This window comes from Manis javanica, chromosome 4 (assembly GCF_040802235.1).
Source record: "Manis javanica isolate MJ-LG chromosome 4, MJ_LKY, whole genome shotgun sequence".
Taxonomy (NCBI): domain Eukaryota; kingdom Metazoa; phylum Chordata; class Mammalia; order Pholidota; family Manidae; genus Manis; species Manis javanica.
In genome coordinates, this window is record NC_133159.1 from 98,272,897 (window position 1) to 98,300,846 (window position 27,950).

At 45.4% G+C, this 27,950-nt stretch overlaps 2 protein-coding genes across 6 annotated transcripts in view; one reads left to right on the plus strand and one right to left on the minus strand.

Moving 5' to 3' along the window:
- The first annotated feature begins 887 nt into the window (after nt 1-887).
- On the plus strand, nt 888-17,951 carry DENND2D (DENN domain containing 2D). Of its 2 annotated transcripts, none has more exons than XM_017651288.3 (12): nt 888-1,068; nt 5,481-5,656; nt 6,506-6,618; nt 7,329-7,398; nt 7,994-8,071; nt 9,175-9,315; nt 10,501-10,649; nt 13,016-13,193; nt 15,880-15,921; nt 16,324-16,408; nt 16,748-16,987; nt 17,436-17,951. In XM_017651288.3, exons 1-12 carry the CDS (start codon nt 1,011-1,013, stop codon nt 17,510-17,512), a joined length of 1,407 nt encoding a protein of 468 aa, XP_017506777.1. In that variant the 5' UTR covers nt 888-1,010; the 3' UTR covers nt 17,513-17,951. The 2 variants fall into 2 exon arrangements, with proteins under 2 accessions (XP_017506777.1, XP_017506776.1); XM_017651287.3 differs by lacking the exon at nt 888-1,068 and adding an exon at nt 4,674-4,909.
- A 2,250-nt stretch (nt 17,952-20,201) lies between these two features.
- The window catches only part of CEPT1 (choline/ethanolamine phosphotransferase 1), a 48,204-nt gene continuing 40,455 nt past the window's right edge, over nt 20,202-27,950 (minus strand). For all 4 annotated transcript variants that reach the window (XM_037017016.2, XM_037017017.2, XM_073234428.1 and 1 more), the window contains exons 6-9: nt 22,916-23,047; nt 22,176-22,334; nt 21,537-21,662; nt 20,202-20,956 (exon numbers count right to left, since the gene is read on the minus strand). In XM_037017016.2, coding sequence (XP_036872911.1) covers nt 20,837-20,956; nt 21,537-21,662; nt 22,176-22,334; nt 22,916-23,047 — 537 coding nt within the window. In that variant the 3' untranslated portion in view covers nt 20,202-20,836. The remainder of the gene's footprint in view (nt 20,957-21,536; nt 21,663-22,175; nt 22,335-22,915; nt 23,048-27,950) is intronic.

Sequence of the window (27,950 nt, forward strand, 5' to 3'; positions counted from 1 at the left end):
CACTCCCTCCACCCTTCTCATCCTCCTGGGAGGGAGAGGGGAGCCACGGCAGGTCCTCCAGGAGCAAGTGGGGTGTATCAGATGCAAGTTTTCATGCCTGACAACTGAAGCGTGAAGTCTGTATGTTTGGGAGCCAATGAATCTGAGAAGGGTGGAGAAGGATTTGAAAAGCTGTGTGGGGATCTGGGATCAGGACAAGGGGAGTGTGAATAGCTGCGTCTAGCATCATCATCGAAGTCATCATCATCATCATTATCCCATAACTTTGTATCCTATAAGAGTTTACAAAGAGCTTTCAGTTGCTTAACTTTTGCTTCTCTTTGGGGTGGTAGGGCAGGGATTACCCCCCTTTTGCTGATCTGTCCAAGAACGTGCTGTATGGACGTCAGAGTGAGAACCCTAGGCAAATCTCCAGCTCCTCCTAGGAGCTCCTGGGGATCCCAACGGGGTTGGCTAAGTGGAACCGGGAAAATAGCAAGGCAGGGACACGTGCCCTGCAGGTGGATATGGCGAAAGATCTGGAAATGGCCAGAGGCTAAAAGATGAAGGGATTGGAAAGGTGTGAAGACTGAAAACACTCCCCACTTCTGAGCTAGGTCCGAGCCAATTAAGTAGATCCACCGATGGCCACAGAGCATTCCCAGCTCGTGCGGCAGAGGTAGGGGGTGACTACCTCCTGACCCCGCGCGTTTGGGGTCGACGGAGTGCGGAAAGTCAAGCTTCCCGGGGCGCCCCACGGAGGGTGGGAGAGAGGTGACAGCGCCCGCTTCCCGGACGCGCGTTGAGCGCCCTCTGTCACCCTAGCCGCCCTGTCGGGGGCCGAGGGCGGAGCAGGCCCGCCCAGGTGCGCCGAGGGCTGGGCCGGAGTCCGGAAGGTGCGCCGCCCCGCCCCGGGCCTTTCCCCTCGGGCTCCCCCCGCGTGAAAGTGAAAGTGTCGGCCTCCGGAGGTCCAGCATTGGGGGGCGGGGCCGGCGCGGACCTGGGAGCGGGCGCCGGGCACTCTCGGGGCCATGGATGGTCTCGGCCGCCGCCTCCGAAACAGCCTGAGACTGAAGCGCGGCCGTGGGGGTTAGTGCCGGGCTGGGGCGCGCTGGGGCAAGGGCGCGGGGCAGTGCGGGCACCGGCGCAGGACGGCAGGCTGACGGGGCGGGGGCCAGGAGAGGGCGGTGTGGAGGTCGGGATCAGGGAGCAGTCTGCGGCTCATTAGGGAGAGCTGGGCAGAGGTCAGGTGAGCCGGAGAGAGGGCGCAGGTAGAGGTGGAAAGGGTCAGGTGGGGACCGGGTCTGGGGGTGGTTCAGAGGAGTGGCCAGGCCAGTTGGGGTGACGGGGAGACGGCCGGCCAAAGGAAACCGTCGTGGGGCCTCGGGGACACGTGTCCTTCCAGTCAGGAAGCTTGTGGTGCAACCGCAGTGTGCCTGAAGGCGGGGGCTGCTGTGCCTTCCCGGGACCCCGCCTGAACCCCGCCAGGGTCCGCCTCCTTCTCCCCCACGTCCCGCCCCGCCTGCCCCACCTCGCGACCTAGAGACTCCGCTAGGGAGCTCGGTCCGGTGCCCTGCAAACAGCCACCAGCCACCAGCCACAAAAACTGGTCTCCCCCGAGGATGTTGCTCCCCTCATTAAGAGGGGCCCTGGAGAGTGTGGCTGCAAGCAGACCTGGGATTGAGCCTGCTCGGGTGCTTCCTCAGAGAGTGTACAAGTCACACCTCCCCTATCTCCCGGATGCCCGTTCATTGAAGAGCGAATAATCCCTTCTGTCCAAGGTTATGGGGAGTAAATTAGAAGTCAGTATGCCTTTCTTTTTTTCTTAGCAAGGGTACAGGTCTTTGGAAAGAAGGCAGTTAGGAATACATTCATTTTTTTCATTCATTGGACATTTATTGCTGCTTAACACCAGTCGTTGAGCAGCCATACAGCATTAGCTACTTTGCCCAGAGGTCCCACTTTCTGAGAAGAAAGGAACAAAATGGAAGTAAGGAGCGGTCATTCCCAGGCAGGACACCCCTTCTAACACTGGCAGGCAAAAGGGTGAGTGTGATTGCTTTACTCTATGCCCTAGAGTTGGGGACACCTGGATGAGATCAGTGCTCCTTTAGCCTTCACCTCTACCCCCAGCCTTTGCTGTTCTCCCAAAACACAAGTTTCCAGAATCTGGTCATTCTACCCACAAGAAGGCAGAGAGGTCAGAGACCCCAGGTGGAGGCAGAGGACTGGGACAATGCCGTGATTGGAGGGTGGAGCTGTATCCTCTTTTCTGGAGAGCACTGGCCTAGTCTTTCCTGGTCTGCCTCATACCTCAGAAGTCTGTGAGTGGAAGGGGTCTGCTGCCAGCAGCCTAGAGTAAACATTCCAGTTGTTTCCATTTACCTACCCTGGCCCCCAAACAGGGCTGCTATTGTGCCTGAACACTGAGGAACTACAAGATAAGCAGCCAGGATTACTGTCCCAAGGTCTGGCACCTGTCAAACGAGGACAGCGTGCCTTCTTCATCTTCCATACCATTGTCCACCTTTCTAGGGAATTCCCCCTCCCTCTTTTGCCCTTTTGGCTGGAGGACAATTGTGCAATAGGTGTGTGCCTGTATGTGTCTACGTGCATGTGTAAATCATCCTGGCTGGGAGAACTGGCAGTGGTAGTGGTCACGGGTTGAAAGCAGCTGAGCTAGAAGATGAAGGGCCTTCCAGATCAGGGTTCCAGAAAGTCACTTCTCCTATATTCTAGTCAATTCTGGGACTTTTCATCAGTTGACTGTGGGAGGGGCTTCCTGGTGGAGGAACAAGTGTAAGCTGACTTCTGACTTTCCTAGAAAGGGTGGCTCCTTCCTCAATTGAAAACCCAGGAAAATAATTCCTTTCTAAGGCACTGGGGATTAAATGAAATGATCTATATTAAACATGTATGTTGGATGGAATTTTCTCTTCTGATGATAACCCCCTCTGAAAGGGGGGAGACAACAATCTTTTTCTGGATTTCTTGGTCCTTAGCCCAAAAGTCTAATTACTTCTTTTGTTTGCTTTTTTAAGTTTTGCTGTTCTCTTGGCTCTTCTGATAAAGTAGGAGGAAGTGGGCTGAACATGCACCCCAAGGATTTGGGGAAAGGAATAATTTCCTGAGGTTCTGGAGTGATGAGTAAAAAGATTTTGGTTCTCAGAGTTCTTTGCAAACAGTTGTCATCCCTCATCCTAGAGACAGGAGCATGGACATAGAACTGTCATAATTCCTCCCCCCAAAAGATTGCTAATTGTCCCTAAATGGTTCCTGAATTACTGTGCCTCAGTTTCCCCATCTGTGTCAGGATGATGCATATTCCTTAGACCCATGGTGAGGATTGTGCAACAAATCTATGCAGGTTGTAAGGTGTGGTGATGGTTCCAAGTGTTTCGAGTGACTGTTCTCATCATTATAGCATTTTGTAACACCCTTATTTACTGTGATTGGGGTTCTCCCCAGGAGTCATGGTTGGGCCATTAAGTACTGGCTTTTACTAGTCCCCCAAAAGGCAGCTCTGGAAATCATAAGATGAAGACAGTCATCTCTTCTATTCCAGCACCCCACTTTCTTCCAGAGGGCTTCTAATTCTTTGCAGGAGTGGAAGATGCTGGCGCCAAACATTTGCCTCCTGGATCCTCTTAAGGTCAATTTCCTGGCAAATCCTTCTCTCTTACCCCATGCATTTATTCATTCAGGGGTTTATATGAGAATCCTAGGTGATTTATTACTATTTTTCTCTCTTTCCCAGCCTCCAGCCATAGCCTCTAGAGACCACTAGAGCCCCTGGGGCTGCTTTACTTTTAGCTTGGGCAGAACTATTGAACTGACCCAACAAGTATAAAAGACTGAGCAGGCATGGGTGTGTGATCGAGATCACCCAGATACTTTCCACTGCCGTTGAGTGACCCTTGGGCTGAGGATGCAACCAGTCCCTTACTGTATGTAGTCTGGGAGAATGTCCTGAGTCAGCACTTCCTATTTGGAAAGAGGAATTCTTTGTTGGATCCCTGGAACAGGTCCCAATGAGAAAAGTCTGTTTTAGGAAGTATTGCAGGGGATGAAAGATGCACCCTTGTAGATCATTGTGTAATATCAGGAACTCTCCCCATCAGAGGTGGGCTATTTCACCTCTAGGAAAGGATTCTGTTAGGTTCAGTACTCCCTCTTGCTAGAAAAATGTCTCCATTTAGATGATTAATGATCCAAGTCTATTGATTTTAATCTGAAGAGGCGGAGACACCCTGGCTTTGAGGCCTGTTTTGTCCTGTATTCTTGCTGACAGCCCTGAAGTCCTGGAAGTCCCAGAGGACAGAAGGTGGCTTTGCAGGGATTTTCAGATGCTTTTGACAAAGCTAAGAGGTGAAAGGTCAGGAATCAAAGTTATGGGATATAAGATCCCTGTCTTGGGGCTGGGAGGTTCCGGTTCCCACAGTCTGATGCTGTCGGGCGGGCGTTCTTCACTGTCCTGAGGTTGTAAATAAAACCCTACAATCTGCAGCCTAGAATTCAAAGCCCTTAGCCCAGAAGCAGCTGGGCCTGGAGGTGTTTGCTCATGACCTTTTATCTCACCACACCCTGGGGCTCTTGGGAGGAGCTGAGGTCTGAGCTGTAGTGCCAGGATGCTGCCTCTGTCAAAGCGGGCGGTCTGCTGCCTGCCTGCGTCCTGTCACATCCTTCTTGCTCAACCACTGGGTGCACAGGATGGAAACTGCTCTCCCCTATTTGGAAGACTTAGCATGGCTTGGCTTCACAGCATTGCGGTTGGCGGCTGAAACAGCAGCCCCTTTCTCAGGCTTTCAGTAGCCAGCTATGTTGGAGGAAAGTGAACACTCCATGCCCTGCAGGCCTGAGAAGATGGAGGGACAAGTGGTAGGCGGGATGCTCAGACTCCTCCGCCCCTGGCTGCGCAGGCCCCAAGCAGGTCTGGACTGGATTGCCCACTTCCTTTTTTCCAGGGTGACACTCTTCTCTGGGACTCTTTCTTCCTTGAAATGCTTCTTCCTTCTCTTCCTTTTATATCTTGACCTCCACCTGGTCCTTCATGGGACTGGGTGGGAAGGTTTCCTCTTTTGGTTTTTAGAGCTGGTCATGCCCTCTGAGGGGGTTGATGTGGTCACAGCCTCGTGGCCCTTGAGCCTGTTCAGGGCATACTGTTTCAGGCACTGCCCTGGGCACCCCATGGTAGGCAGAGTCTGTGTGATACCCTGGGCATAGGGCTTCTTCCCAGGTGGTCTCCTAGTCCATTTCCTTGGCTTCCAAATCAGTAGTTTCTTCTTCCTCTTGGCTCTGCATGGTTCCAGATCTCCTAGGGCAGCACAGAGACTTCCCAGTTGACTCTGATCCTGTTCCAGTACGTGAGGTGCTGTTCAGGCACCAGGGACCTCAGCGTAGAATGGTGGCCTTGAGGGGCGGAAGTTGCTCAAAGCCTCATGGACTCCACCTGGGGCATGGATCAATGAGATACCAAGTGGGCCCTGGTGTCTTGGTTTCAGGACCCCCCCAGGACAATCTGGGGGCAGCTGTGAAGGAACCAGAAAGGGCCCGGGAGCACTGTCTGCCCAGCTTCGCCGGGGGGCAGCACTTCTTTGAGTATCTCCTCGTGGTCTCCCTCAACAGAAGGCGCCCAGGGGATGATTATGAGCCCACAATCACCTACCAGTTTCCCAAGGTAAGGCCTGGAGGAGGGAACCTGGAGAGACAGGACTGGGTGTGTGGGAGGCAGTGAGGGTGCCCTCCCCCTCTCCCCAGTCTGCTAGGGCTTGAGCCTGAGCTCGCTGCTCCTGCTTCAGGCCCAGCCCTGTTCTCTCTTACCACCCACAGAATCTAAGTCTGGCTTCTTTGTGAGGGACTGACCTCGGATCCCTAGCTGGGAAACTAGGCTAGTTCTTCTGCTCCTCTTCGGACCTCCTACTTCTTCCAAATTCGATCCTCAGTCACTCTTCTCTGCAGGGAAGCTTACCTTCTGTCCGAGCCCCTTGCAGGATCGCCTCCCTGGGTTGGGTGGGGTGGGCACACAGCAGGTGGGCAGGGTCAGCCTGTAGCCACAGTCCAAGCATTGGGCTCCTTCCTGTCTGGTCCTGCCTTGGCTGAAGGGGAACAGAAGGGACATCTTTCCAGTTATCCCCAACTGTGCAGCTGAGCTGGCCACTTCTCTTTGATGAGGTAGCTCTCTGATGTGGTCCTCCCGGGAAGCTGGGCTGTCTCTGGGCCTTTCTGTAGTCAGGGTGGCCCTGCCCTCTTCCTTACTATGTAAATCCCTAGGATACTGAAGTCTAACTCAGGCTCATGTAGACTTGGCCCAGGAGGGGCCATTTCAGCTTCGGGGTTGTTCCAGCCGGACCCAGAATGAAGTCCCTATGCAGTGACAGGCAGGAGCATTTGAGCCCCATGCCAGTGGGAAAGCTTCTTCTCAGACTGCTTTAGAGCCCTCAAAGAAGCCTACGGGCACTGCAGTCTTCTCCTCCTTCCCCTTCCTTGTCCTCCACAATCTACTTGTCTCTTTTCCCATTCCTTATAGCGGGAGAACCTGCTTCGAGGCCAACAGGAGGAGGAGGAGCGGCTGCTCAAAGCCATCCCCTTGTTTTGCTTCCCTGATGGAAATGAGTGGGCACCACTCACTGAATATCCCAGGTAATTGCTTGGCCCTGGGACAGGGGACCTGGGATTGGAGGACAAGGGACAAGTGTGAGCCATATGGCTCCTGTGGCATCTGTCACTTGGCATGTATGCTGATTTCTTAGAGCTGCCCTCCTGACAGGGAGGGACGGGAGTTAATACATTTGTAAACATCTTGCCTGGGGTTCCTCAAGGCCAAGAATCTTAACTAACTGGGCCAGCCAGTCACCTCTGTCCAGAGAAGGGAGAGATTCTCTCATCTGTCCTGAGTGAGTGGTGGTCACTGTGTTTTGGCTGCCTTTGGCAGAAGCTGGCCTTGGAAGAAGGCCTTTGGTCTCTGTGAAGGCAATATGGCCAAGCAAGTCCCTTATACCATGAGCCCTGGAATCTGCCTGGGTTCAAATTTTAGCTTTGTGGGTTCACATTTGACTTGTGAGGTGAATGACCTTGGATAAGAAACACCATCTCAGCCTCAGTTCCTTTATCTTTAAAGTGGGGAGAATAATTGATCCTAAGTCAAAGGGTTTGTTTGAGAACCAAATGAAATGTTGCATTTAGAACTTGACATCAATAAACACTTAATAAATTAGTGGTGTTATTATGACACCCATAATTTATCAGTGGCTCCCCTTTGCCCTGCTCCTCCCCTTCAGCACCACTCTGATGTTTCTTGTTTTAGAATCTAGTGACAAAATGCAAACCAAGTATTGTCTGTTTTGCCTCAGGGAGACCTTTTCCTTCGTTCTGACCAATGTGGATGGGAGCAGGAAGATTGGATACTGCAGGCGTCTCTTGGTCTGTGCAAGTTCATAACTGCCCCCTCCTCTCTGCGGCCTGCCGGGCTCCACAGCTGGGCTTGCTCGAGCCTCAGCGGCAAAAGCCAAGGCTCCCTGGCAGTGGTGGTTGTATATAGAGCACAGCCCAGCACCTGCTGCCATGTTAGTGCCCTCTGCAACCCTGCAAGAATGGAGACACATGCCCCAATCGCCCGAGAGACCTTTGCTGACCACACTTTGGTCTTTGATCTCCCTAAGTTTTCACAGCTCCCCTCTGTGGGTGGCTCCAACCTAATCCTCTCCTGTCTTTGCTCCCTGTCTTTGCTGACCCCAGATGGTGTGGGTGCTAATGGTGTGGCAGTGCTTGCCAGAGAGCTCACCAGCCCCCTCAAGGCCATCTTCTTTTGACTTACGTGGCCACTCTGTTCTCCCTGCTGCCTGTCTCATGAATGGGACCTCTGCATAGCCAGGCTTTTCTCCATCGTCCCGTTATTCACCACAAATCCCCAAGCCCCAGCCACCAGCTTTGGGCTCGATCAGCCCCAGCTGGGTGAAGACCCAAGGTCATAGGCGAGGCTGTGCAGCACTGAAGGAGCCTCTCTGTCCCTCCCCAGCCCGCGGGCCGAGGCCCTCGCCTTCCTAGGGTGTACTGCATCATCAGCTGCATCGGCTGCTTCGGCTTGTTCTCCAAGGTAGGGGTGGAGCAGGATTCCTCAGGAGCCTGTTCAGCCTGTTCAGCTTCCAGGTCTGTCCGGTTGCGTGTCCTCTCTTCATGGGGCTCCTCCTCACAGTTGGGGTAGCCAAGGCACACCTGCAGAAACTGAGGCAGACGGGCTTGGGCTCAACTTGATTTTAGAGAAAAGTGGGAACTGAACCTAGGGGACTGTCCCCCTGCAGGGTCCAGTTTAAGTCAGTTCCTTCTGTAGTCAGTTCACTCAGTAGCTGGAGCAGGGCATTGGGAAGAGCCCTGGGTTAGGAAAGGGGAGTTTCAGTTTCCTCATCTGTCAAGCACATACTGACCCCTCCCCTTCCTGTCTCATGGTTGAAGTGAGGCTCAAATGAGGTTTCTTTATGTGAGAAAGCAGAGTGCTACACAAATATGAAGACAGTTATACCACAGTGGCCTGAGACTCGTACCGACACTTTAGAGGCAAGTGCAGTTGAGGTCTCCAGGACTGTCCTGCAAGAGCTCATTTAAGTGCCAGTGCATCCGAGTCAGGATCAAAGGGGTGCCTCAGAGTGAATGGAATGTGTCCTAGTGGCCACGGGAGGGCTTCAGTGTGTTCTGCTCCCACCACGCCCCTTGGAGGATGAGAGCAGGACAGCCTCTCAGCCTTTGCTGGGGTGCAGTGCTGTCTCTGCAGGGCTCTGGGGGTTGGAGGCTGGCCCTGGCCCTGAGAGTCTCCAGAGGAAGCTGGAGGGCAGAGTGGCATCCAGAGGCCCAGCCCTCTAGGCCCCCGACTCCAACAAGCACAGGTGAATAGGGGCCCATCATGGGGGATAAGTTTAGTCCGGGAAGACTTCCTGGGGAAGGTAATTCATGTTGATGTTAGAAGGGAGGGATATGGGCTGGTAAAGAGAGGATGAAAAGAAAGCTAGGAGAAAGCAGGTCTTATACAGGAGATAAACAGCAGACTAGTGTCTGCCAGGGAGGAAAGGGAACCTTTCGGTGAAGGGGGCTAGAAGGTTCGTGAGGATTGGCCAGACCAGCATGGGAGCTGCATGCAAGGGGACCCTGCCACCCTCCTGGCAGCATTCCCTGGAGCCATGCCTCCTGTGGTCCTTCTCCATGCAGATCCTGGATGAAGTGGAGAAGAGGCATCAGATCTCCATGGCAGTCATTTACCCATTCATGCAAGGCCTCCGAGAGGCGGCCTTCCCTGCTCCTGGGAAGACTGTCACCCTCAAGAGCTTCATCCCTGACTCAGGCACCGAGGTGGGTTAGCAAAACAGGTGAGAATCGGCTGGCTGGAGCAGGCAGGCTGCTGTTGCCCTGCTCATCACGGCCCTTCCACTCACTGGGTTAATGTGCAAAGAATGCCAGGCAGGGACTGGGACTTGACTAGAATGATTGGCAGAGCTGAAAACCAAACCCAGACGTTCTGATCCTCCCAACCTGATGACCCCAAGGACCTGGTTACTGGGCAAGCCACCAAGACTTTTATTTATGATAAATAAACCATGTGAGCTGAGGTTTCTGGCACTAGAATGGACTTAGCTCTCAGCCCCCAAACTGCCACTTTTTCCCATTACCACCTTTATCTTCCTGTATCTGTCCTGTGTTTCTACCTTATAGCCTCCATCTGTTCATTTCTTATCACTCATCCCCACCCAAGTCCCCACCCAGCAACCTGGGATGCTATTGTTTTAAGGCGCTGAGCAGACAGAAACAGCAAGTAGAGCACTGTTCTAAGAATTCCAGTCCTGACCCCTATTACTCTGTGTGACCCTATAATCAGTTGTCCCTCTCAACCTTGGCTTCCCCATATAAAAATAAGGGGAAGGGCTCAGCTTTCTCTGTCCAAAAGTAAGTATGGAATGCTTGCTATATGGGCCAAGCTATACTATTTTTTGGATATAAAGTGGTCCCTGACCTCGTGGAGCAAAAAGTCTAGTGGGGAAGACAGACATTAAATGAGTAAACACACAAATAAATATGTAATTAAAAATGGAATGATTGTGGTGAAAGGCAAAAACAGGCTGCTACGTAAGCAAATGATGAGAAACACAGGTTCCTATAAAAGCACTGGTGGCCAGGCAGGCCTCTGAGCCCAGAGGAGGATGAAGAGGAAGGGAGAAGAGCAGTTGGGGGCAGGCCTAACTGGTGAGGCCCTCAGGCAGGAAGGAGTGGCAGTGCTGGAGGAAAAGAAAGGAGATGATGGGATCATGCTGAGGCAAGTGGTGTGTGCTCAGAGAGGAGCAGGACCTTGGGTCCGTGCTGGAGATTACATCAGGGTTATTCTCAGAGCAGGGGAAACCATGATGGTTTTTCACAAGGTAGAGACAGGGTCAGATTTACTCCTGTGGGGAGAGTGGAGGGAGGCTGGGAGAGGCCCAGCATTCTAGGGGGCTGTGTGATTTTCCCAGTTGTGACACCGCCCCCACCCCTGCTTTCCCACAGTTCATCTCACTGACGAGGCCCCTGGACTCCCACCTGGAACATGTGGATTTTAGTTCTCTGTTGGACTGTCTTCGCTTTGAGCAGATTCTTCAGATCTTTGCTTCTGCAGTGCTGGAGAGAAGAATCATCTTCCTGGCAGAAGGTCTCAGGTGGGTCCAGCCATGGAGTGGCTCACCTGAACTGACTGGCATCTCTGGCTTCAAGGGAACAGACTGGGGGTTCTCAGAGGCCATCAGCCATAGGACCTGTGCTCTCACCCTCCTGCCTCCAGGCCTTGTTCTGTACTAGGCCTAGAGAAACAGCTATTACAATCCCCCTGCTTCTGCCTCCAAATTGGACAGGACCTAAGACTGAAGAAGGCTTCTGATTTAGTTCTAAGGGCATGACGTGTTCTTGGGAAAGTCCAGGTGGAGACCAGTTAGGGTGGATGCAGATAGATTCTGCCCCACCATGGCTGAGGGAGGGACAGGGCAGGGAGGGTAGAGGACAGGAGGGTAGAGGACAGGGCAGGGAGGCGTATAATGGTATGGAGGTCAGTCAAGCCCATCATCCTTATGGCAAACATATCTCATCTATCCATTTGTTCACTCACTCAACAAACATTGATTGTGTGTCAGCTATTTGCCAGATGCCAAACATCAGGAAGATATGGACAAACAAGACATGGTCTTTGACCTTAAGGGGACATAGAATCCTCTAGTGGTTGAAAGCAGAGTGTTGAAATCAGCAGAATGAGGTTCAAGTCCTGTTCTCCCACTTTTAGCTAAGTGGTTCCCCTTACATTAGTTTCTTCACTTTTTGAAGCCATAATCTCCTTATCTGTAGAGTGGAGATAATGTTTGTACCTACCCCGTAAGGTTGTGGTGAGGTTTAAATAAAATAGTGCACATTAGCACTCTGCTAGGTGCCTATTGGTAAGTGCTAGCTGTTGTTTGTAATAATAAGCTCACAGTTGAGTATATCCCTTTGTGTAGCAGAAAAGGCTACTGTCATGTCTTGGTCTCTATCACATAGGGGCTTTGAGTTTGAGAAAGACATGGGGCGACATGTGACAGACAATGGGGGAAGAAAAAAATACCATAAAGCAGTCGAATGTTGGGCTTCTCTTCACGTCTGGGGAGAGGGAAAGCTGATGATACTGGGCTGACAACCCTGGTTCTACATTTTAGGGAAGAAGAAGAAAAGGGTGTTAGAGAGTTCAGTGTTAAGCCAGAGGGTCAGGTGAATGTCATAGGTTTTAAAGGAAGCTTGGGCAAGGAGTGGGCTCTGTGGGTAGAAAATTCTACAAAAATCGGTGATAACCAAAAGGCACTGGTGGGAGGCTTGTCCTTGAGGGAAGTGGTGTAACCTTTTGCTTTGGAAATAGCTCTTCCACTGCCAACCCTGTAGGGAAATGAGAAGTTCTGTTGTGGCTGGAGCTGGGATTCTGGCCTTTCCCCCAAGATCAGTGTTTAGGAAGTGAAGGTGACTCCAGTGCCAGCTGGCCTGGACATGGGCAAGTTACCTCTGCAGTGTTAACTTTCTGCGGGGAGCTCCCACCACTTCCCTCCCACAGTGTTTATCAGATCCCTGAAGTGCAGGGAGGGGACTTCCAGTCAGCCTAAGCCTTGGCTGGACTCTCAGAGACTCAATCATTTTAGCTCAGGAAGTGCTATCTTGATACCAAGAATTGAAACAAGGTTTCCGCATCTGTGTTTTTGCTGGCCTTGGTTTGGGGGCAATTTGGAGAAATGAGAAGCCATGAAAGCTAGTGGAGAATAGAGAAGACAGAGATTGGGATGGGATGGCAATGGGCGGTGAGGAGCTGGGCCTGACTGGTGACTTAGGCAGTCATTACACTGGGAATGCTTCAGTGGGAAGCGTAGAGGAGCCACCTCTGCGGGACTTTCCGGGTAGGAATTTCTGGGCAGAGTTTCCTGGAATCTAGGAATTTCCCAAGCTAACTCAGGCACCAACCTGGTAACTTTACACAACCTCAAGTGGCCGGTGGAGCCTGAGAGGTAAAGACAGGAGATGAGGGTGGGTAGAAGTAAAGAGGAAATAAGGCTAGGTGAAGCCTATGTTTACATTTTGTCTCCTTAACTACACTGCGAGCTTCTTAAAAGCAAGGTCAGTGTCCTACACTTCCTGGTATCCATATCCTCAGCACAGTGGTGAGCATACAGAAGGGATTCAATCACTGAACTGTTTGGGTGATGGCATTTCTTATTCCTGCCTCTTTTTAGAGCCACTTTTATTTTTATCCAGTAGTGAGCTGAGACGACTACCTGAGAAAAGAAGGATCAAGTAGAGGCACCATCCTTGATGAGAGGAGCCTCAGCCTCTCCCAGTTTCTGCCCCTCCCCCCCAGCTAGGAACAGCTGAAGCTCTGTGACAGCAGGGCTCCCAGACTTACTTCTGCATCTGCACAGGCAGCCCTCCCAGCAGCTGCCTTCAGTGGTGGGCTCTGCGGGGGTGCACAGGGTGGTGGCGCAGGGAGGCCCCTCTGACTCTTGTTGTCTGTGCCTGTCCCCAGCACCCTGTCTCAGTGCATCCACGCCGCTGCCGCGCTGCTTTACCCCTTCAGTTGGGCACACACCTACATCCCTGTTGTCCCCGAGAGCCTTCTGGCCACTGTCTGCTGCCCCACTCCCTTCATGGTTGGAGTCCAAATGCGCTTTCGGCAGGAGGTGATGGAAAGCCCCATGGAAGAGGTATGATGTAGCAAGAAAAGGGCAGATTTGGAGTCAGGCAGATGTGGATTTGGATCTCAGCTCTGCTACTAACAGCCGTGTGATTTGGGGCAAGCTGCTTAACCTCTGTAAGCCTGAGCTTCCTCATCTGTACAATGGAGATGGCAGTGTTCAGTTCCCAGGGATTCTCAGGGTAATAACCTGCATAAAGTGCCTACCCTGGTGTCTGACACATAGTTGATGCTCAATAAATGTCTGCTGCCTCCTTCTGAAATGCTTTCCCGTTGGACTTAAGGTCAGTGCATAGATTATTCAGGGTCCAGTCAGCTGTCCCAGGCCAGTTTGTTCTCATGGGCAGGCTATGGGGTATACCAGCTCTCGTCTGAGTGTTTGAGCACAGCTGGCCTGTATGACACACCCCCTACTGGAATTCATTCCCATTCATTCCTAGCAAGCTAATGTAGCCCTCCGGTAAACTGAGAGTTAAAAGTGCACATTTTGTAGGAAGAGTCATCTTTCTGATTAGCTCAGAGCTCAGCTGGCTAATGAGGATATAGTCCAAAACAACGTTTGATTTTGTCAGCTTATTTCTTGGCAGTGCCCCAGACACACTGAGGGCTCAGTAGTGAAAATGGACATTAGTAGCATTAATCTATCTTCAACATTGGAAGAAAAACTCAAAACACGTGCTCTGCTTTGAGTTGTCAGGAACTTTCAAAAGCTCTCATGTTACTATAATCTCAAGCAGGAAGGGCTATTTTGGTATGCCTGTACCGGCTAGTCATTGACTCTCTCTGTGCAAAGGGCCTACCGAGGGAAGAGTCAGGGTCTAGAAGTTACTAAAGAGGCATGAAACCAGCCCTAGTGGGAGGATTTCCCTCACTGACATGAGAAATAAGAGGTCCAGAGAATTCAGCTGACTTGTCTGAGGCCACACAGGCAATGATGCAAGCTAGCACAGATGGAACCCCAACCCCTCTCACACAGTGTTGCTGGCAAGCAGAGAAGCAGGCTGTTTCCCTTTCCCTTGCTTCCCCAGCCCTCCCAGGCCTCCTCAGAAGTGCTGAGTACACAGGCCCTTTGAACAAACCTTTGCCTTGTGACTAACTGGGTCAGAGTATCAGCCCTGTATTTAGCAATAAGGTTTAAAATGTCCCAACCCAGAAGTTATGAAACTTCCTGACACTGCAGCGCCAGCTCCTCGGAAGCTGTGGCTCCTCCCTGATGGCCAGGCGGGAAGACACCCCAAGGCCAGCCAGACAGCAGCTCCTACTGCCTAAAAGCCTTGGCCTATTTTATTCCTTGGCAGCTGCTCTGTGGAATGGACCAGGGGATGAGGAAGAGGCAGGGCCAAGGGCCAGTGTGGTCTCAAGGGGGTTCCTGGACTCCCACATAAGCTCTCTGAAATGGATTATCAAATATTGGAAAGATTTTTGGGAAAACTTCACAAAAAACTCTTCACACTCTTACCTCTCAACACCCAAAATTAACAGCCCTCCCTGAATGAAGGCATCTGAGCTTGTGTATACAAGTGGTTCCAGGCCTGGACTAGTTCAACTTTTCTGCCTGGTAATGGACAGATTATAGTGCCTGATCTGTCTCTTGGCACACTTTTCCAGTCCCTCTCTTTCCTTTTATTTGGAAGAAGGGAACATGGAGGGATCATTTGCCCTATTGTTAAGACTAAGTATCCAAACTGAAAAGCGGGCCCAGTAGGAATTTAGATGACCAGCGGTCTTTGGAAGCCGATGCAAACTGCTGAGCACATGCCCTGCCTAGCGGACAGCTGTACTCAGTTCTTTCCGAATGCTGTCCTTCAGATATATGGACCAGGGCTAGAATTCCTGACTTTTTAGGAGAAGCCCCAAATCCAAATTTTATGTGTGATTTTCCAATTTAAATATTAGAAACTAAGTCAATTATTTAAAAATACTCTGAGTATCAAAGCAACAGCTCTGCAGGTTGGACTCCAACCAGCAGGTGTCCACAGGTCATCTCCTGTCTAGACTGAAGGCCCCTCAGTGACAGGGCTGGTATGAGAACTCAGGTCCCCCAGGTTCCAGCCCCACACTGGTCCTACCTGCAGGTGAAGGCATGTGGTCTCCTCACTGCCTTTCCTTCCCTCTTCCTGTTGACCCTGGGCTCATATCCTTCTTTTGCAGTTTCCTGTTTCCTGTGGGAAGACCCAAAGCTCTGAGGGAATTTAAAATATAGAACTCCAGGCAACTGTACATAAAGCTACGTAAGCATTAGAAGATCAAAAGAGGTTTATCCATCCCTGTCCTAAAACTGCCCATGGGGCAGGGAGTTGAATGAGAGTTGTAGCGAGAGGAATGCAGTCTCCAGGACAGCAAAATCTAGGGTTTGTAACTGGTTCCATTTGTTAGCAGTATGACCTCTGGCAACTTACCCTCTTTGAGTCTTTCCTTCCCTGAAAAATAGTGGTAGTACCTGCCTCTACAGGACTTATGTTCTCCTTCGCCTTCGCTCTCTCCCCTGCCTCCTTCCTAAGCCCTCATACCCTTTCCTAGAAAGGGAACTGAGACTTCCAAAGAGGGGAGTGGTGTGAAAGAAGTCAGAAAGGAAATGAGAACTGAAATGCTGATTTTGTTGCTCCTTGGGCTAAAAGGTACAACCACAGGCAGAGGTCCTCCCCCAGGTCTGTGAAGAAAGGGAAAGAGATGAAACTGCTCTGTGTTTATTTCAGGTCTTATTGGTGAATCTGTGTGAAGGAACCTTCTTAATGTCAGTAAGTATCTGGGTTCAGATCCCCTGCAGGCCCACCACCAACTCATTCTAGTCTCAGCCATGTTCCACTTACTTCAACAAACTTAAAGTCCTTTTGTTGAGAACCCATTCTAAGACCCCTCCCCTCCAGAAGCCCATGAAGGAGACACAGAGGACTTCACAAGGCAATCAGCAGTAGTGCCTTTAGAGAAAGAATGTAAACCCAGTACCACAGGGATAGTGGAGACACGAGTATCAAACTGAAGGCCAAGAACAACCTCTGTCGTTTCTCTCCTATTAGCCTATAATTTGGGGGTTGAGTGGGGTTGTAGAATTCATGCCTTCCTCATGCTTTCTGCCAACACTTCACTTCACCCCTCTTCCCTGATGGCTTGATCTCTGAATTAACTCTGTCCTCTTCTAGGTTGGTGATGAAAAAGACATCCTACCACCCAAGCTGCAGGATGACATCTTAGACTCTCTTGGTCAGGGTATCAACGAGTTGCAGAGTAAGTTCCAGGCCTCTTATTTTGAGTTTCTCCAAAGAACTTGAGGGCATGAGTCCCAACATTCTCTTCCAGAACTAAAATGAACTCACCCAGAAATCTTGGGCTAGTTTCAGATGCTGCGATTCCAAGGCAAGTCTGAGTATGAGATTTTATTCTCCCTAAGCAATGGTGGAGAACCCATACCCAGTCTTCCATCTTAATCACTCAGTCAGTAATTGGAGCCCTACCCCACCCCTTCCCCAGGAGCTTTCAGCCTGCAATGAAAGCTGCTTGGAGGTACGAATGGGTGGTTTCATCCCTCTGCTGCTCTCTGAGATGACCGTTCTGTGTCCCCTGCAGGTCCAGAACAAATCAATGAGCATGTTTCACGCCCATTTGTGCAGTTCTTTGTCAAGACTGTGGGCCACTATGTTTCCTATATCAAGCGGGAGGCAAATGGGCAAGGCCACTTCCAAGAACGGGCCTTCTATAAAGCTCTGACCTCCAAGACCAACCGCCGATTCGTGAAGAAGTTTGTGAAGACACAGCTGTTCTCCCTTTTCATCCAGGAAGCTGAGAAGAGCAAGAACCCTCCTGCAGGTATAGTGACAGTCCCCTCTCAATTTAAACCCAGGCAGAGTTGCTACCTCCAGTCAGGCATAGCCCTAGGATGAAGAGGAGGGGAGGAAAGAACATTCCCTCTAGAGGCCCACAAAATAGCTGTTATCTTATCAGTGGGGTTGGAGAGAGAACATAAAGCCTAAGAAAATGCCTCCTGGGCTGACATTTTGTAGAAGTTGCTCTGTTCATCAGCCAGCAGGTCCTTTGCTCTTTTAGTCTGGAGATAATTCCCATCAGTATCCTGATTGTAGGCCCATTTTTGGGCCAAATACCTGGATCTCCAGAGGCCTGTGAGGACACAGGGATCCTGGCAGGAATGTGGGTGTCGTGGGGGAGCACAAAGGATGTTTCTGATTCTCACTCCTGAACTCATCATACTCTGCCCAGCCAAATTAGATGCCTCTAACACCTGTATCTGAACCCACAGGCTACTTCCAGCAGAAAATACTTGAATATGAGGAACAGAAGAAACAGAAGAAATCGAGGGAAAAGACTGTGAAATAAGAGCTATGGTGAAAGGGAGTGACTAGACCGACAGGCCAGTTTTGGACTTTGGCCCCTGCCAGCATGGTTGGATCAGTAAAGCTCTCAGCCCCCAGAATTCAGTCTTCTTCTGAGTCATGGTAACCAGGTCTTGCTTCAAGCTGTGTCTTGAGTTGGAATCCCTGGAATCAGCTTTCTCAGGACTTTGGAAGGCTTTAGCCTCTATGCTCATAGAGCTGGAGTCAAAGCTGCACTTTCTGCAGAGGAGACACAGAGCAGTAAACAGTAGTATAGGTGCTGTAGAGACTTTGAAGTTGCTATAACTGCCTTCTCCTAGGAATCACTATTACAAAATCCTCAACAAGAGAAAGCAGTTGTGGTCTAGAGGCTCAGTTTCTCCATACGAATAAAAGAGGTCTGCAGACATGTGAGGATAAGAATAAAGGTGAAAATCTTGTTGTTTTATGTGTTATCTTTGGCTTTCACTCTGGGGGAAGAACCAGGAAAACAGGCAATAGATGTGAGAATGAGCCAGACTAGAAGGGGAAGACCTAGTCGTAGAGGCCCAGAACTCTGAGGCCATGCTTGGAGTGGTAGAATTATAGGCGGCAGCAGTCCCCTTCTAATGGGAAGGGTAAAGGATACTGGTGAGCAGGAACAGCCCTGGGGACAGGGCATCAGTCCTTGGTTCTAGTTAGGTGTGCTTTCCAGAATCCTGGGAGGACAAGCTGCTAGGCAAAGTGAAGTCTAAGGTAACTGGAGGGTAGGTATTAGTTAACAGAAGCCAGTGAATATTACACTGCTTCCATAAGTAAGTCTGTCGGTCCCCCACTTCCAGTTTGGAACCTCCAATTTTAGACATCCTACTTACCACATCATTATTTTAAGCCCAATTCAACTTTTTAGCTAACAGTGGAGGGATCCCTGCATTGACATTTTCCCCCTTTGAGCAAAGATAATCAGTAAGAGTCCAAAGTTAGGTGATCACCTAGTCCATCTTTCCTTATACCTCTAGTGATGGCTTGTGTTTAAACACTATAAGGGATGGGAAACTTCTAAAAGCATCTTGGCTTCAAAGATTCCATCTTCTTACTGTGTTTATGTGAGGGTGGCCCTCAGAGGCCCCTGAATTCTATATACAGAACAGAAATACTTTTGGAGGATGGCAGAGGAGACTGGGGTATCAAACTGAAACAAAAGCCAATGTGATCTGACTCTGGGGCAAAGTCTGCAGTCTGCAGCTGTTCCACTGTCCTCACACCACTCGTAACTATGCTGCTACTCTTCACAGGTTCTAGGAGTCGCTGTACCTTTTTAGGTAGTTCATGGCAGTGGTTTCTAAACCTAGTTGTAACTCTAAAAAGGTTTTAGAACAAGTACTGGAATCCTGGGAAGCTTATGAAAAATACTTCCTAAGGCCCCATCCCAAACCTACTAAACCATCTCTAGAGACAGGACCTGGGAACTTGTATTTTTTAAAGCTTTAACTCAGTTGATATTGATACCTAACCAGTTATACGGTCACAAAAAGAATCAGGGCCAGCTGAGGTTTACTATAAATGTGCCATTGGTCGGATGCTGATGGTATCCAGAGCTGATGGAAACACATACCAAAAATATGAATGTTTTCTAGATTCCCTTTATGCTGAAAAAGATTCTAGCACCTTGGTTCACAGCTTAAGCCTTAGCCCACTAAAGCCCAGTATGCTGCAGGAAAGAACACTGGACCAGGATTCACATCTGGATTCTAGACCCCATTCAGAAAAGTAGCAGCTGTGTGACACTGGTATGCCATCTAGCCTCTCCAGACCTCAATTTCTACTGTAGGTAATTCACATCTGCTACATCTACTGTAATAATAAAATAAGACAATAGGTGTACCTGTGCCAAATGAGTAGAATTATCCTTCCTTCCTTTTTCCTGCTTTGTCCTAGCTTTCAAAACTTGATCTGCTCTAGCATTTTCCCTTATGTACTTCTCTACCCCAAATGTTGGAGAAGTTGTCAGCAAGCAAAGATAAGGAGAGATTTCCCTTTCCCACTACAGTCTGGCAAAGAAACTGAAAGTTTCACTGCCATTGTTAATCCAGATTACATGGGATTGATGGAACCAGTAAAATGCAAGAGAGCAGAGTTCTGACTGCCAGGCAAGGCAGTATAGCTATTGTTTATCCATGAGTATGGAAACAGAGTATAAATAAACATCAATAATAAGATACCTCGTCTTAGCCAATAGTTTAAACCTTTTCTGCTGTCTCCCTATTTATTCAAGCAACTGAACTGTTTACATACAATGGAAACAGTTCTGGTTTATTGGTTATTGATTCTCACCTAGTTCTCATCTCATTCTCTAGTATAGCTACCTAGTAGCCAGAAAAGGAGAAGGCAATTTTTCAGTAAGTGCCTAGAGAGGCCCAAGGCCTCTCTGATTGAAAATTTGGGAGAAGGGTTTGAGATTCCTGAAAGACTCATAATCTCAAGGGGGATAACTATAACAAAAAACCCATTAAGAGAGAAAATGAACATAGTTGTCCTATGTTTTAGGTTTAAGAGTTTATACAAAACAGAAAGGTCACAGGACACATAAAGATAATGCAGCTCACCAAAATTTTCTTATTTATTAAATAACAGAGATAAATTTTGCTTAAATTTTTAAAAATGGCATTAAGATTTGGTTTTATCTTTCTACTGAATAAAACTGACAAAAAAGCTGGCTTTTAGATCATGTATTTATTTAAAAAAATAAAATGGATCAACAAAGTTACCACACTATTTTGCATGCTAACAGGATGTCCCAAGCCTGTAAGGTATACCATTTCTTGAGCAATTAAAAAAAAAACAAAAAACTTCTTAAACAATGTAAAGTAGGGGAATTCGCAATCCAAATTCAAGGTCTTTATCACTAGTTCCACCTCACAAGCTAAGCTCCTTAGTAAAGAAAGCTTGGGAAGACACTAAACAAGGATCACTAAAAGATGATCTGTTAAAATTATAAAGCAACCATCTTTTTGGCCTGTAAATATTCTACATTAGAAATTTTCACCAGTGGGGATCTGCTCCCCATGACAATTTTATTCTGAATCCAGGAAAATTACGAACACATGGCATTTTGTTCCTGCATGCTTTCTGGGCCAAACCCCGTATGACAACATGTACAATTTACAGGATGGAACTTGAAATTCCCATTTTCACACAGTTAAGGAGTGTTACCAATAACAAAGAAGAAAAGTTATACAACATTGATTATTATAAATTATATTTGTTCTTATCCACACCATTCTCTTCAAAATGTTCGGATTCTTTTCTGCAAAAAACATGAGTTTCCTGTGAAACACCAATTACATCATTAATGGTGATTAGAATGAGCTGTAGAGACCTTGATTCTGAAGACATGTATATGTAGGTGAGATGCAATCTGATTGCAAACACTGACACAGTAGCGGATCAAATCAAAGAAAGAGAAGACCTGGAAAAAAAAGAGACTATTAGATTCTCAGGCCATCCCTAAGCTTTCTCAAAGTATAGAGGAGCAGCTTCTGACTTTATTCTCTTCAGAATCACCTACAATTCCATACAGTTTAATAACTCAACTTCCTCTAGAATTTTTCCTTTACACTAAGAATCAACAAACTCTTTCTTAGACAGTAAATATTTTAGGCTTTGTGGATTATACTGTCTTTGTCACAACCACTCAGTTCTGACACTGTGGCACGAAAGCAGCCTTAGATAATACATAAATGATTGCCAATGGTCATGTTCCAATAAAACTTTATCTACAAAAACAAGCTTTTGGCCCACAGAGTGTAGTTTGCCAACACCTACTTTACAGTCAGAAATCTGGAATTTGTGAGCCCTGATGTAGGCAGGAATTTTAGTAAGATAATGCAAAAAATAGCTCAAAGATGAAACCATAAGGAACTCTCACAAAGCCCCATAAATGTGGTTTTCTAATATTTCAAATCATTATATGAGTTACTCTCAGACTGGCCCACTGAAATAAATAAGTAGCCACCATATTATAAAACAGGACATAGTACAATACTTACCAGAGCAATCCAAAGTACAATATATTCATCAATAAAGCTGTTAAAATATTGGTCCAGAAACAAAAGTGCTGGGCCTATGAATGCTGTGTCATGCAAATGCATTTCACTTTTAGTCATGTGTGCGACCTATGAATAAAAGAGAATCAAGGACATAGGCATTTGATATTAGAGCAATTGTGAACTCCACAAGTTAAGTACATAGCATTGTGCTCAAATATCAAGTTTCAAGAATTACTTAGCAGTATTTGTTGAATTTCCAAAACTAAAAAACTGACAATATGAAGTGTGTGTGAGAGTTATACACCAAAGGGATATACACCATGCCAAATAAGTCCCTCAAAAGATACTTTACACAGGGAGCCTTAATTTGAGTGTACAGAATGAGACTGAAGAATGCAGATAAACTAAATCACCAAATTAAATTGTGGACAGAAAGGAGAAAAGTTGTAGAGGTTTAAGGAGCTTTTGGTAACTTCAGGCTGTAGCTTCACAGAAGAGTAAAAACAGCTCCTGTGTTGATGTCCAGAGATTTTGATTGGCGGAAAGCAAACTCTAAAACTGCTTAGGAAACTATGGAATGAGAACTATGGCCATAACACAAAATAGGATAAAAGTTAAAACAAAAACTTTGGTGCTTACCACAAGCTTATTAGTGATTTTAGCAGATACAAAACCAAATGTCAGTATATAAAGACAAGGATGCTTTTCAAAAAGCTGAACTGCTGATTTCTTGTAAATCATTGCAGCTAATGTAATTACTGATCCAATATGGAGAAAAGGAGAGAGGACACTTGTTCCCTGTACAGAATAAAGAGAAGAAATAAATTAATGGTATTCAATACTGACCAGATACTACATAGATCTGCTGTAAGACAGATCGATTCAAACTTTAAGAACCTCACGGTTTCTGACAGCAGTTTCTTTAACTTGAATACCAGAACAGCAAATGAAAAAGTGACAGTATGGATTAGTTAGGATTTTACTTAAGAGGCCAGGTTTATTTTACAAAATAGGTTATACTTAAAAAAAAATATATCTATAAAAGTGTGTGTGTGTCTATGTGTGTGCATGCACAAATGTTTATATAAGCATATATAAATCAAACAAGTTTTATATTACTTTTTTAAAAGACTAAACAGAAACTCTAAATTAACAAGCCATTTTATACAGTTCAAATGAAAAACAAAGCAACCACACAAGTCTGAGCATAAACAATCACTGGGAATCTCAAGATATACTTACTGCTATTGTTTTTTTTTTTTGAGAGGGCATCTCTCATATTTATTGATCAAATGGTTGTTAACGACAATAAAATTTTGTATAGGGGAGTCAATGCACAATCATTAATCAATCCCAAGCCTAATTCTCAACATACTTACTGCTATTGTTGATCCATTTTTTCCAACACCACCTGTGAAGATTACACGGAAGTAATTTGTACAGGAAAATATGGTCCCTGCTACAGTACAAAGTGCAGGAAAAATTTTCATCTGAATATTCAGCACTGGAATCTTTAACAGGTAAAGAGAGAGAAAACAATTAAAATACATACAAATTAAAAAAGAAAACAGAACAGTCAAATATTTGATTCATATTCCCACATGTTCCCTTCAGCTTAGTAAATACTTAAATTAACCTGGCAACAGTGAACCAAATTATCTTCTGGACTTTTTATAAAAGAAGTGTATTTTGCCTTTTCTCTGGTACATTTTGGAACCCTACCTTTAAATCTGTACTCGTTACTAAATGCTATGAGAGAGAAAGCATGGAGCACAAAAGACAAGAAATGTTTGCAGTTAGATTTAAAAAATCTGCAAATTAGAGGACAGAAGGCAAAAAAGGTCTATTCAGGAAAGTTCCCAACTCCAAACTGTTGGATACAGGCAGCTAGTGAAAGCAGAAGGAAAAGAGGAAAGCATTCATATACAGGGGGAAAAAACCTGTTAGGCCCATCCAAGCAGGTAAAGCTCTACAATTGTGTATCCAAAATTTAACACATAAGTTTAATTTTCAGAAGGAAGTAATATATTTTTATAGTATTCTGAAAATACGATTGATTTACCTAAAGTAAGGGGGTGATGGTGAGGGACTGAGATCTGTTTAATATTGCCAGCACAACAGTCATCACTTAAAATGACATATACTTGTAATAAATTTTAAAAATAATTGAAGATTCTCTTTGTGCACCACTCCTTTGATTTACTCTAGCAATTGAAATAAATGACTATAGGAAGAAGATTCTAAAAGCCCACACTGGTTTAAAAAGCAATGAGCTCTTACAATGAAAACATTTTAGAAATGTTTGTTTATACAACTCTATGACCTCTTACAAAACTACATCTCCAAAAAAAAAAAATTGAAATCACCTGTTCAAATCTCAAATTGTAGACATAGTTTAACTTTCTAAAATGAAATATAGGGCAACTTAAAAAAAATCATTTTATGGAGCATCCTAAATGGTCTTCTTCCTTCCCTAATTGATCTCCAAACCCTACAGCACAAATTCAAAATTTATTTTCCATAAAGGAGAAAATCAACACCATGATTGCTTTGAACTCCAAGAGATTTTTCTGCTCAAGTTCAGAAGACTAAGGATGTTACATCTCAATCTGATGTACCCAGATGAAATTCAATACTCTGGCTTGTTTCCTTTTCCCTCTATAGACAAAAGCCCTGTGTGGCAAAGGGGAAAAAAATACACTCCCTCGGATTTCAAAAGCAGCAAAACATTAATTCATTAACAGGTGCCAGGGTACTGAATGAGTGCCAACCCTGGCACAGCAGTAATTTGCGCCACAATTAAACTGAAGAGTGTCACAACTGCATTTTTAAATTTGGTGAAAATGCTTTAGGATCATGAAAATAGTTGCCCATTGAAAGAAAGCATAAACAGAAACATGAGAGAATCCAGGCAAATTAGTAAATGGCCTGGACCACAAAATAAGAAAGCTATAAATTTAGGAGCCAAGTATCATAAACATTCTTAAGGCCCTCTCTGCTTCTGTCATATGTGATACACCAAAACATAAGCTCCTGAGTGTAGGACTTTTGTTTGAATTGATTTTTATATTCTTTCTCAAACCCTGCATAATGTAGGTGCTCAATATATACTTGTTGGATGAAGATTAAGATCTCTTTCTATGTAGAATTACTGTTCTGAGACAATACAAATAAGTATTCTTGCCCCCACATTAAGGAAAAAGGAAGTTAGCTACAAGAAAATCTGAGGCAAAGTGAAAGGAAAGCTGGAATGAGAGGAATCCCAAGCCTCACCAAGTGATGCCTTAAATGTCAGCACTAACTGAAGCACTTTAAAAAGCACTAAAAGTGTTGCTATTTTCACATCACATTCAAGATCAAGAAAGGTGGGCACATTCTGTCTTTCCCAATATTTTCCTTTCTGTCCTCATCCTCCTGGAACTCATCCAAGGTGGCCAAAGTGCACCCACTCTATAGAAAGAGCTGGTAAACTGCACTGGAAACACCTTTATCTTGGGCCCACCCAGAGTTTCGGTAGTCTTTGAGATTGGGAAGAGTTAAAAAGTCTTTTGGATCATGGTGCCTGTCATAGCCAGGGAAAAAGAGCAGAGTATCAGCTACTAAACTGTTAGTAGTTTTTTTTTATAGGCTTTGTAAATTTTAGTAGAAATAGAAAATATCATTTTGAGATTACTTTCTCCCAAAGATGTAAGACTGCTCATTTGTAAATACTTATGATGTAAGTGAATTCTATTAAAATACAATAATTACAGTGTCCACAGTGTGTTTAAAGAAAATCACGTCTGAATTATTTAAGCATAAAGGTACTTCTTAAGTCTTTTAGTTTAAGAATGAGATACAGATAAATTATGCTATACCGTAAATCTTCAATTCTACCTAATGAATTCGGACACCTCACCTATAGTTTCACCACTTGCTTAAACCGGATTCCAGAAGGTGTCTCATGGTTTAATACCCATTTAATCAACTACTACATTTAAAAGTGGAAATAACCATCAGATTCCATGTGGGTCCCTTTCAAAGTGATGATATTTTCCTTTTTTGTAGAAAAAAAGAGTGATATGATAGAAGACAGTTCCAAGACACATTCCTTTTGGAAAAGCAATGCACAAAAATTGTTTTGTTTCTTGCAGTATATAAACCATGCACCGACTTTCTGTGCATGAAAATTCTTTAAAAAAAAAAAATAACTAAAACCAACAAAAACTAGTTACAATCTTTGGTAAAAACCCACCTCTGAAAAAAAAAAGGCAGAAAGAAATGAGTAATTGATATGCAGTAGATATATTATAAATCACTTATCTTTGCAAAACAGCTGACCTTCTGGACCTGTCTTTATGAAGGCATTTGCTCTGCTTTTATTAACATAAATTTACTTCCTAACAGTAAAAGCCTTTTTTACCTTTTAATGATGATTTTGAAAGCAATTTCCATTTTATGCTCTCAATTTCAAAAGAGATGAAAAAGTCACATCTGGGTCCTAAACAAATACGTATTCTCCATTTTGGCATACAAATAAGTAAGATTACCAAATGCAATAATCGTTCCTGATCTAACATAATGCAATTAGAAACAGCATATTCAGCAATGAACCCAGAGGGCCAAGTAAAAGGAAAAAAGGTAGTGGTCTGAGATCAGTTATGGGAGTCTGTACTGGGAATTGTTCAAAGAACACAGAATATTTCTCTAATATCACCAGAGAAGTCAAGTCCTTCCCTTTTAGTTTAATGGTGGCAACAGTAGGATCAATGATACTAATAATAAAATGGCCCTGGGAACCTCATTTCAGTCCTGGATCTGAGAGTTCCTCAGACTGCTTTTTAAAACATATCATAAAAAAAGGATGATTATATTATTTTAATTACCAATATAATAGGACAAAATATTTGATCCTTTTAAAAGAAAAAAAATCATATCTATTATGAACACATATAGTATAGATTATATGTATTAATCCTAATAAAATCTCACTGAAGCAAATTTACTGCCAGGCACCACTTAAAGATAAGGATATGTGTAGAGTACATGTATACCTGCAACTTCATTTACAACAGTGCTTTATGTATTTCCATATTGATAAGGATAATTAGGTAAATATACCTGATGCTGACTTATTTGTGGATGATCAAGCCAGAAATCACATTTTTTTTGGTTACTGGTATATTGAAACTTTACAGGTAGTATGCATATGTTTAAGATATTTAAAATAATTTTGGAGAGGGGATGTTTTGGTATAAAACACAAAATATAATGATTAATAATAATAATATAGTTAAATGATAATATAGTCAAGAGATATAAAAAATTTCAGTGGAGTTAGGCTTTAGGCTTTACGATCTAATTCCAGGAAAAGAAAATTTTTTCTTTCCTGCCCCTACTCTGCTAAATTGTTTAAAAATATAGTTAAAAAAAATTAACATATATATATATATATATATATATAACTATATTTAACCTACTGGAGAGCAAAGTAATAAAATTATCTCCATCTATCTTCATTTATACTTAAAGAATTCAGAATTCACAAGGATATTTCTCAGAATTCACTAGAAACCCTACTGTCTTCATAGACTAATGTATAGGAAAGATGTGAATTTGAATGATATTATGTACATGACTGAATAGTTTCAAAATATTCCTGGTTGACTATGGATTCTTTTTCCTTCATCTTCTCCCTTCTCATAACCCTACTGTCCCCACAAAAGGCATTAAACACCTTCTGGTAACAAATACTTAGGGAAGTGTATCAATTGTACTTCCTCAAGCATCTAATTTACCATCCTTAAGTGAGTTAGGTAAGGGACAAACCTAGCTCAGTAAACTTTCCTAATACCTAAAAATTAATATGATTTTTAAGAATCATGTTCATTTAGGAGTAGTAAATCTTTTTGGTGAGATCATACCAAGTAAATTACAAATACAATATTCTGAATGGGTGGTGGTAGCAATCAGCAGTTACTGGACCAAAGAATATAAACTACTTTGACTCAAATCTGGAAAGATACATTACAGTTTTAAGAACAGCAACAACTTTTACTGAAGGCTTATTATTTGATGAGCCCCTTTCTAAGTCCTTTACACACAGCACTCATTTAATCTGCAAAATAACCTTATGAGATAGGTACTAGTACAAAGGAAGAAACTAAACCACTGAGAGCTGAATAACTGATGAAGTTCACACAGTAAGTAGGCAGTGGGGCCTGGATCACACTTTGGCAGTGTGGTTCTTGAGCCTGTGTTCTTGGCCCCCACATTATACATATTATATTCCCTCTTTCAGAAGTTTGTGGAAAAGAATTTGTGTTTATTGGGGAGACAAAATCTCAAGTCAAACTGAAAATCAAGGTCCCGACTTTGTAAAATAATCCCTATGGCACTGATTTTAATATTTATTCTGTTTGGGGGCCAAAGTTA

Coding starts and splice junctions, on each gene's coding strand:
- DENND2D (XM_017651287.3), top strand. CDS start 4,798: ATGTTGGAGGAAAGTGAACACTCCATGCCCTGCAGGCCTGAGAAGATG. Junction 15,922..16,323: donor AAGGAACCTTCTTAATGTCA/GTAAGTATCTGG, acceptor GTCCTCTTCTAG/GTTGGTGATGAAAAAGACAT. Junction 16,988..17,435: donor GAGCAAGAACCCTCCTGCAG/GTATAGTGACAG, acceptor CTGAACCCACAG/GCTACTTCCAGCAGAAAATA.